Source organism: Emericellopsis cladophorae (genome assembly GCF_022114955.1).
Source record: "Emericellopsis cladophorae strain MUM 19.33 chromosome Unknown NODE_28_length_274560_cov_118_130999, whole genome shotgun sequence".
NCBI lineage: Eukaryota > Fungi > Ascomycota > Sordariomycetes > Hypocreales > Bionectriaceae > Emericellopsis > Emericellopsis cladophorae.
In genome coordinates, this window is record NW_026250953.1 from 200,405 (window position 1) to 210,832 (window position 10,428).

General features: G+C 56.0%; 3 protein-coding genes across 3 annotated transcripts; 2 read left to right on the top strand and 1 right to left on the bottom strand.

Annotated features, from left to right (window-relative positions):
- Positions 1-586: 586 nt before the first annotated feature.
- Positions 587-4,065, top strand: J7T54_001102 (ubiquitin carboxyl-terminal hydrolase; the record flags this gene model as incomplete). The annotated part of the gene is made up of 2 exons (XM_051507157.1): positions 587-728; positions 773-4,065. 2 exons carry the CDS (start codon positions 587-589, stop codon positions 4,063-4,065), a joined length of 3,435 nt encoding a protein of 1,144 aa, XP_051361650.1.
- A 928-nt stretch (positions 4,066-4,993) lies between these two features.
- Positions 4,994-8,367, top strand: J7T54_001103 (15-hydroxyprostaglandin dehydrogenase [NAD(+)]-like protein; the record flags this gene model as incomplete). Its single annotated transcript, XM_051507158.1, has 6 exons — positions 4,994-5,341; positions 5,408-5,648; positions 6,101-6,396; positions 6,447-7,071; positions 7,410-7,837; positions 7,900-8,367. The coding sequence occupies 6 exons, from the start codon at positions 4,994-4,996 to the stop codon at positions 8,365-8,367; spliced, it is 2,406 nt and encodes an 801-aa protein (XP_051361651.1).
- Positions 8,368-8,994: 627 nt separating this feature from the next.
- J7T54_001104 (uncharacterized protein) lies at positions 8,995-10,203 on the bottom strand (the record flags this gene model as incomplete). Its single annotated transcript, XM_051507159.1, has 1 exon — positions 8,995-10,203. One exon carries the CDS (start codon positions 10,201-10,203, stop codon positions 8,995-8,997), a length of 1,209 nt encoding a protein of 402 aa, XP_051361652.1.
- Positions 10,204-10,428: the final 225 nt, after the last annotated feature.

Sequence of the window (10,428 nt, forward strand, 5' to 3'; positions counted from 1 at the left end):
TGAAGCCAGTCCAGTTCGAGGATCCCTCGATGTAACTTCATAATTCCCGAACTGATGTTCCAAGTCCTGATGGCATCAACACAACGGTCTTCAAACAAGGGGGTATTGGCTTTGTGTCTGCGCAGGACCAAGAAATCTGTCTGTCACGATCATTTCTTTCGTACGGAGCAGAAATCCATGATTTCGTCCCCAATTAGATCTTATGAGAAGATGAGAATCCAAGTACCGTGAAGAAATTCAATCAATGCAGATGGACTGGTCCATGAACGCGAAGATGCTTCGTGAGGTTGGACGTAGGGTAGGCCACATCCTACCACCGGTGAATACCCTTAGTAATCCTCCCCGCCAAGCCAGGCTGCGCCTGCCTTTGCTTTGTTGCCCTCTGATGCCTGCACGTCACTGTTAAGCTTCAGCCTCCCAAGTCCAGTTCCAAGAACGACAGGCGAGGCAACGTCAGCTTGCACCGAGCCACATCCAGACCTGGCTTGGTGCGCATTCTCCTTTGCATCTACCTTCATAATCACAGAGTGTTTCTATTTCTTTGCCTTCGCCGCATGTTGTTGTTCTGCATATTATCGTCATCACTATGAACGGCAACTACAACTTGCGATCCCGGGGTCAGGACCTTGAAGCCAGATACGGCAAGCTTCCATGGACGGCATGCAGTCGCCCCCATCGCATCTCGACATCTGGAAAGGATCAAGCACAGACTCGACTCGACGCTATTGGTACGAATCATCGACCTCCATGCTGATTATCGCTAATGAGACAGGCTGCCACCCGAGTCGATGGGTCTACGAGCTGCTCAACAATGATTTCCTGTCGTGCGACCTCGTCGACCGAGCCAGAGCCGGCCAATTGCCCGCACCATTCGATACTTCTCACGCGCATCGACTCGTCAATAGCGGCAAACAAAGCCATCGCTGGGCCACTCGTACAATTACTTCGACGCTATGTTTGGACTGCCACTTCCACTTCATCATCCGCACCTCATGGCACCAAGCGCATGTCAGCACGCTCTGTAGCAAAGCCCACGCCGAATGGGTACCCTTCGAGGATAGACCGTGCTTTCACCACCTCGCCTATGCCGGTACCGAGCCCGGGGACGTCATCGATGCAGAACGACAAGACGGCAGCAACGTGGTCAGCCGGGAGATGTTTGCCTGCACCGCTGCGCAGTGTACATATACAGTGACGGTCGATGTATGCGAACCTCGCTTGAGCACAGAGATGCTGGAGCTGCTGCAGGACGAAGACACCATCCTCAAGGCGCTCAACACCGCCAGAGAGAACGAACCGGATCGGTATCAGGTCGCCACGGACGAATGGGCAAAGCAGGCGCCGCTGAATCTCAACACGTACCTGCGTAACATGCTGGAGGACCCCCCGGAGAAACAAAAGACGATTTCGAAGCGTAACAAGCGTTTTGCCGTGGTGTTTGGCCCACGCTGTTTTGATTTGTTTCGGTACCTGGGGTTCGCAGAGGAGATCACGCTTACAGAAAATGGTGTAGATGAGGGATCCTTCATATCCGAATACCCACCACGCCCGGCAGACGCGTGGGGTCCTACTGAGATAGGCTCCAGGCGCGCATTTATTGAAGACGCGCGATCCGAGGTTCAGGCTCTTATACACAAAAAAGGCGTGACTTTTGACGAGGCTCAGAAGCCGCAGTTTGTCAATGCCTTGATACACGAGCTTCTGGGCGTGGAAGAGATCCTGAACTTGGGAGACAATGAGCTGGTCCAGAGCCACAGCCACCAGCTCATTGGCGTGGTTCCCGGTCTCCACAAAATTGCCATTGTCAACGCATATTTTCAGCAGTGGAACCTGATACCCTCTAGGAGACAGGAATTGATTGTTGCGCTGGCTTTAGTCGCCCAAAACCACCCTGATGAAACCCTGGCCGAATATGCTGCCACGCAGGACTCTGTCTATGGGGCAGTGGCCAGTCCTGGCAGCCCTCTCGGTAAGGCCTTGGCGCTCTTGGGGCTGGCGCCACCCAATACATATGACTATGGCGAGATCATGGCCGCCTATCGGCAAAAGCTTTTCGAAGACCCGGCTTCCATCTCAGACCTGCGCGAGGCTTTGATGGCGCTTGCTACAGACTGCCAGAAGGAAGATATGCAGCTGAGGCTGGTTGTGGAAGGAGGAGGCGAGAGCATGACGGCTGACACGGCAATGGCCGTACTGGGCTGTCCGGATGCTGTCACTCCGATTCAGTGGCTGGGCGCTGCCGAGCATCGCTTGGAGAAGGCCGAGGATCCCAGAGCTAAGCCAGCGCTGCTTCAGGCCATCCAGACCCTGGTCTCTGACAACGACGACCCTTTGATCAGGGACAGGTGGTTGCGTATGAACAGCATACATGCCTCGGGCACCAGCTCGAATGTGCCCATCTGGGAGCAGCCGGGCGACGTTGCGCTGCCGGTTGGCCTGAGCAACATTGGCAATACGTGCTATCTGAACAGCCTGCTGCAGTATCTCTTCACTGTCAAGCCAGTGCGCGACATTGTGACAAATTACGAGGCATACCAGCTTGAGATGGACGACAAAACGCTGGAGGAGCGTAGGCTCGGCGCCAACAAGATGAAGCTGGATCGCGCCGAAGCCGTCGTGTCGCAAGTCTTTGTCAAGGAGCTCGGGGCCCTTTTCGAGAGCTTGGTGACGTCCGACAAGAAGGCACAGAAGCCAACGCAGCGCCTCGCGAACGCCGTCTTGTTGGATACTAATGACCTGCTCCAGGGCGCGCACAGCGAAGCTGAAGCCAGGGCGCCTCCGTTGCCTGCGCGGCCGTCTCCCGCCTCACCCTCTCGCGATGTGCCAACGGGTACAGCAGACGGTCAAGAAGCTGCGAGCAATGCGTCCACTGCGGTGGACGACGAGAGTAGTCCTGAAGTTACACACGCGGAGGATGCTAGTGAGGACGTCATCATGGAGGACGTCGAACCGTCCATTGAGGAAAAAGTTCAAAAGGCGCTGGAGGTGCAGAAGCGCAGCTCTGGTACCGAACAGCAGGATGCAGAGGAGGTCATTGGCCGAATCATCAACCGCCTGCAAGCCGCCATCCGCCCGACCGGGGTAGACGAAGCGACAGGCATCCAGCTGGAGAAGATTATCGAGACATTCTTCCTGACGACAGTCAACTACACCAAGAAGTTTGATGACACCGCTTACCAGACTGAGATCAGCTACGACAGATCGATCACTGCCTTCCCTGCTGCGGATGGATCGTGCTCGTTAGAGGAGGCGTTGGGTCGCAACTTTGATCTGCAGGTTCTTGAGGACAGCCGCCTGCTGCGCTACACTGCCATCCGACAACTGCCGCCGGTCCTGCACGTTTTGATCCAGCGCACGCAGTCGAATGGTACCAAGAATATGCACCCTGTTGTTATTCCAGAAGAGCTATCACTCGACAAGTTCATGGACGCACAGCACGACTCGGAGGAGTTTACGCGCCGCTCAAAAGGGTGGGCCCTGTCGCAAAGACTGCAGGACGTCAACAGGACACTGAATCAGACAGTCAAGTCCAACGAGGGAAGCGCTGCTCTCCTGTCTGCCGCTGTCGCGAGCGTTGGATCCACTGAAGACGCTGAGATGGTGGATGAATCGGAAGAGGACTGGACTTTTGATGGACCTGTGGATGAAGACTTTATGATAGTCAACCCCGAGGACGCGGTGGGCAAGGGGCCGCCTGCGCCACCAGAAGATCTAGCTGCTGCAGAGAACGAACTCAATGGCATGATCCAAGCCGAGGGACAGGAGCTTGTGGCGGAGCTCGACAGCCTATATGCTGGGGCGAGCGAGAACGTCTACCGGCTTGAAGCGGTGATCTGCCATAGAGGTCAGGCAGCGTCTGGTCACTACTGGGTGTGGATCTACGATTTTGAGGACGGGCTGTGGCGGCACTACAATGACGAGGCGGTGGAGGTCAAGGAGTCGACGGAGCAGGTGCTGTCGGAGCTCAACACCAAGGGCGAGCCATACTACCTTTGCTACGTGCGGGACAGCGACAAGGAGAAGTGGGTGGAGGTGCCCAAGCGGACGATGGTGAGAGAGATCTAGGAGCGACCTCGCTCGACGTCGCCCCGAATGACACTGCGAGTGAGGACGACGGCTGAGTACAGCAAGAGGACAAGGGTGATGGCGGGGGATGTGTACTGGGGATACCACACGCAGAGCGAGGACAAGGAGCAAGCGATTGACCGAGTGATTTCGCGGGGGGTATTCCGCACTGAGGGCTAAGTTGGCATTGCGCGGCGTTGTTTGGGAGCATAATACCCTGGACAGGATAAGATAGGACATGGCAGGACAGGACAGCTTTGGACATGAATCGATATGAACCACTTTTGTCTCTCTCCTTCGGGTCGTCCGCCCGCCCTAGTCGCCCAGTCACACATGCCATTCACGGATGGACCTGCACCACGTGATGGAACGCCGGCACCGCAATCTGAGATATTTATCGCAAGACATCAATTAGTGAGTGTCCAGGAGCATGAAGCCACCGCTTGGCAGCTACTCGAATAGGAAGGCAAGTGTTGTCTCCCCCACCCCGGATCGGCACTCAGCACCAGCAGGCCACACACATGGTCCATGGATGCCGAAGCAGTACGCAGTACTCCGCATGCTTATTGACATTGCCCACTACCGGTTTCCCATTCGAATCGTTTCAGCTGCGAGATTGTGCCCTCGTCAGGCGCCGTGACTGGCTCCATCTGAATCACTTGCCGCTGTGGGGAAGTGATCCAGGACTTGCACGTACACCAATGACGATGGCGCACAGGCACACAGGGCACTTATTGCATGCGTCGATCAGTTCGGTGGTCTTGCTTCCAGAAGGGAAGGTTGAAAGGACGTGTAGTCGAATGATAAGGTGCGGTGTGGTCGTCAGCTGGACGAGGCAGATAAGTAGATGGGCATACGTCTCGCAGCAAGCGCGAGGCTATCTCCCATCTCCTCCTCCACCTCCTCATCCTCCTCATCGTCTGTCACCATGAAGGCTGTCCTCGCTGCCGTGCTCTCCTCCGCCCTCGCGGTCGTCGCCCTCCCCCCTGGTATCCCCAGCGAGGCGCGTGCGCGCTCCCTCCTGAGCAGTCTCACGGTAGCCCCGACCATCAACGACGGCACCTATGACCGCGACCTGTTCCCTCACTGGTCCGCGGTCGAGGGCAACTGCAACGCGCGCGAGTTTGTGCTCCGCCGCGACGGCGACGGCGTCACGGTGGGCAATAACTGCTACCCTACCGGCGGCACCTGGACGTGCCCCTTTGACGGCGAGACGCACAGCATACCCAGCGACGTCTCCATTGATCACATGGTGCCCCTGCACAACGCGTGGATGGTACGTTTCATCGTCGCACAAAGAACGAGCAAACATCCATTTGTTCTCCCCCGGCTAACCTAGTAGACTGGTGCCTCCGAGTGGACCACGGCGGAACGCGAGGCTTTTGCCAACGACGTGGACGGTCCCCAGCTGTGGGCTGTCACTGGCACGACAAACTCGCGAAAGGGGTCGGACGCGCCCGACGAGTGGCAGCCTCCCCTGACGAGCATCCACTGCCAGTATGCTGCTGCGTGGATCCAGGTCAAGAGCACTTATGACTTGACGGTGAGCTCGTCGGAGCAGGCTGCTCTGGAGGAGATGCTCGGTCGGTGCTGAGCGATGCTGGTGGGGACATGACGTCTAAATTGGCGGATGGCGTTGCTCTCTTTCCTCCATCTTCGCTTCTCATGAGACCAATGACATACCCGGGAGATTTCTGATACTGTGTCATCTTGGCGAAACTTGATTTGACGCCCTGTTGTGGTGGCGATGAGTGTTGTGTCCCTCGGGATGGTGCAGGAAACGCAAACGTGTGATTGTGATTCCGTGACCGTGCGTCTTGGTATATGTAGGCAGCGGGCAGCGGTGAGCCTACGTTTGAAATTGGCAGACGATAGTAAATTCTTTCAACACCATGTATTCTCCGTATCTCTTCGTTGCGCTTTGGGCCTCATACGCGTGGGCTGTCGATGAAGATCGCAGTCAATGCGATCCTACCCGCAAAGATGAGCGTGAGTTTCTTTTCATGTAACGTTGAACTTGCGCTGATGCATGCAGACTGCCCTCCCGATCCAGGCTTTGCCGACGCGGAGGCGTTCGATTTCAGTTCCTCGTCGTCATGGGACAGCAGCCCCGACAACACATGGATAATCAAGGACGAAGACCTCGTCGAATTCCATGACGACGACAAGGCGCTTGAACTCAAAGTCGAAGCAGAAGGCCAGGAGGTATGGGTGTCCTCTAGGCAGTACCTCTTCTTTGGCAAGGTGACGTTTGAGGTTGAGGCTGCTGCTGGACAGGGCATTGTGACCGCGCTCGTGCTCAAGTCTGACTCTGGCGACGAGATTGACTGGGTGGGTTGGCGCGCGTCATCTCTCAGGTGTTTGCATGCTGATGATTCCAGGAGTTGCTGGGTGCGTCTGAGATGGAGGCGCAGACAAACTACTTCCACGACGGCGATGCTGTGCCCAACACGTATAACACCACGTACGCCATGAACACGACCATCACGGACACTCATGTCTACGGTATAGAATGGACGGATGAGACACTCATCTTCAGCATCGATGGCCTCGACGTCAAGACATGGCGCGTGGGCCAGATCCCCGGGAGCAAATGGCCGCAGACGCCCATGCTTGTGGCCCTGCGACTGTGGACGATCAGGTCGTCGGATGATCCTGGTCTGGTCACCTGGGGAGGGGGCCAGCCATCGTGGGACTCGGCGCCTTTCACGGCGACAATCCATCGCGTGGAGATTGAAGACTACGCCGGTGGCTGTCGCGAGATTGAGGATCGCGTCGAGTACTTCTACGATGAGAACTTTGGCGGATGGGAGGATGTGCAGGTCAGTGGATGCAAAGGCAAGCCAGCGGACATGCTGACACCCTCTGTCCCGAGCGGGACCATGCCGCCGAGGAGCGATGGATGGTATGAGTCGTCTACGACGACGGCGTCTAGTGGTGAGAACACGGAGGAACCAGAGGCGCCACCCAAGGACGAAGACCCCGATGATGGGAGTCTGATGCTGGGTGCGTCGATGGGACTGGCGATCCTTGCCGCCGTGGCTGTACTGTAGTGTCACTCAGAGCAGTTGGCCTGCGTAATTGCAATGGGAATGTAGTTGCATCATTGCCTGAACCCTGGGATCTGGAATCCTGGATCCCCTTTTCCGTGGCGTGCCGCGATCCCCACTCGATCCTCGCGTTCCCGTTTCCGAGATCTGGGGTAGCTCGCAGGGCCTTGGCTATCATTCTCCTTTCCACAGATATGTATAATTGGTAGCGGCCCTGGAATACAGTAAAATAGCTGTCAAGAAACGATTGGAGTCAAGCTGACACAATGGGAAAGAAAGTGGCTTTGATCACAGGCGGCGCCTCGGGCATGGGCCTCGAGACCGCCAAGGTTCTACAGGCGACAGGCAACTGGAAGCTTCATCTATTCGACCTCAACCCCAAGGCCGGTGAGGCAGCTCTCCAGAGTGTCCCTGGTGCAGAGTTCCACCAGGTCAATGTCACAAACTACGAGTCCCTGTCCAAGGCTTTCCAAAAGGTGTTCGATACCGAAGGCTGTCTGGACTTTGTCTTTGCCAACGCTGGCATTGTTGAGCGCCACTCGTTCTACGAAAAGGCAGAGACTAAGGGCAGCGAGCCGCCTCCTGCGCCCAACATGGCCACGCTCGACGTCAACATGAACGCTGTGGTGACGACAACGTATCTGGCCATGCACTACATGCGCTTAAGCCCCCACAAGGGAAAGGATGGCACGATTGTCGCGACATCCAGCTGCGGTGGACTGGTAAGTTTAAGCTTATTGGGACCCTTGCGTGGCTGGGACGAACCTTGATTGACTTTTCCTAGTATCCCAGCCAGTACACTCCCATATACGCCGCGTCAAAGGCCGGTGTCGTCAACCTTGTGCGCAGCTTAGCTTTCCCGCTGCACCACAACGACGGCATCAAGATCCACGCCATCTGCCCCGGCACCGTGAGGACAAACTTGCTCGTCGACTCGGAGTGGAACATGTTTCCTGCAAAGTACTTTACGCCCGTAGACAAGATTGCGTCGACTGTCAAGATGCTGGCGGACGGTGGTGCCATGGAGGACGTGACGGGGAGAAAGGTGACTGCTGGCGAGGACTATGGTCTTGCCGTGGAGATTCACGGGACGAAGCATTATTTCAGGGACCATGTGCCGTTCTGTGACGATGATATGAGGAGTATCATGATGGCGACGAGCATGGAGAACCAGCAGAAGGCTTTTGATGAGGTGAAGAAGAGGAGCACACGTGCCAGTACCGAGCACGTGGAAACAACAGTGTCAGCATGAGGGGATGATACGTGGCAAGCTTCATCAAGGTGTCTCATGAAAGTCGATGTGACTCAAGAATTAGGTTGGAGGCTTAATGAAGTTATGTCAAAGCTTGTGCGTGGACGACCCTTGAATCTTAGAGCCTAGCGTCTGAGTCTGAGCCCAAACACGACGCATAGAGCTTCCCACAAAGCTTGCTACAGACCCTTAGGGCCACATAGATAGACAAGCCACGCCATTGATGTAGAGGACAGCATTACACTTGCAGGAGACTCACGAGTCACCATTGCAAGTGAAGTGAATGATGAAGAACGCTGGGGGTATTGGTAGATGAAGACCATAACGCTGAACTCCAACAAGACCCAAAATAACAAACGCCAAGAGCACAAAGGCGCACGCTGAAAGGAAGAAGTGTCCACCACTCAATGCCGCTGATGAAAGAAAAGTGCGCTGTGTTTGAAGAAGAAAAGTAGTTCATCGCTGAAGTGTAGTGTCGCAGAAGCATCGCTGAAAAAAAGGAGAGGAGCACCGTTCGAGAAACATGAAACCAAGCCGCTGGGGAGAGAAAGAAAAGAGTAGAAAGAAAAGTTCAAGTCGCCATGTCCTTGAAAGTAGAAAGAACACGCGTTCATGAGAATGAAACGCTCAGCTATTGCTGTTGTGTGCTTGTTGGTATGTGTTGTCCATGTACTCATCGAACGCTTTCCAATATGCTTCCACTTGCGCTCGGAGCAGGGTACCATCGAGAGCATCAGTCTCCGAGTAGCCCCCCCAGTCAATCACTGGCGCTTGGAATGAGGGGGTATCATTGAGAGCGGCAGTCTCCGGGTATTCACTCGACAGGTCAATGTCCTCTTCATTATTGAGAGCATCAGCCTCGGGGGAGCCTCCCCAGTCAGTGTTGTCTGCTGGTTGAATGCCGGCCATGTACTCATCGAATACTCTCCACGATCCTTGCACTTGCGCTTGGAGTGAGGAGGTACCATTGAGAGCAGCAGTCTCCGGGTAAGCCCCCCAGTCAATGTCCTCTTCATGTGACACAGGCATGACAACGGGCGGCGTGACCGGTGCGCGGGCACGCTCACGGATGGCCGCCAGTCTGACGCGCATCCTCCACTCAGCAGCGGTCAATTCTTCATCCACGTGCTGAGGGGGTATAGGCTCTCTGGGGAGAGAGATTGCATTGCTGCGTGGACGACCACGTGCCGTTCTGGCAGTGGTCGTGCCACGAGATGGTGTATCCATAGCACCAGTGCTCGGCGTAGCAGAAGCTCGCGTGGCAGCAGCAGCAGCCGGTGGCGCAACATGACCATCAGGTTCCATCAAGTGAGCAGTAGGATACGGGTTGTTGGGCGCGCCAAAGTGAGCCCGACGTCGGTTCTTCTTGATGTTCCCATACGGGTCCGTCTTCAGCTCAGCCAGAACACCGGGCTCCGCTGGTATTGCGGGCTGAGGTAGTGAGGCCCAGCGCGGCCGGGGGACTTCTATCAGCCCTGTGGGCTTGCCAGGCTCGTCCTGAACCACATAGTACGTGGTCGGGATGGGAGGGCCCGACCTTTTGCGCCTCATCTCCATCTCCTCGGCGATTGAATCGCGAGGATAGATTGGAGGTGGAGGTGTTGGTGGGCAGCGGCTTGGCCACTGGGGCATATCCCCCCATACCTCCGTGGCGTGGAGCGCGTACTGGCGTCGCGGTGCCATGTTCCGCTGGCCAGGCTCCCGCCTGAGCACTTGCATGGGCTGGTATGGGGGCCTCTGCCTCCTCTGACGTCTTGGTGGCCTCTCGGGCATGACATCAGGCCTGGTTTCGATCCAGTTGCGGATGTCCCGCGCAATCTCAGCTGTAGAGAACATCTTTGCGTCTTTGACGATGTACTTTCAAGTGATTTTATGTGTGTTTCTGTCTTGATGTTTTGCAACGTGTTCTCTTTTCTCAGTGCCAGCAGTATGCAGTGTGATGAATGAGCAGAGTTCCTTGACTACTCTACAGAGGGGGCCTCTCAGTACTTATACGTTTCGAGGCCTGCGGCTGGCTGCGAGTGATTGAGAGCGATTGCGCAGTGAGTGAGTCAACTGGGT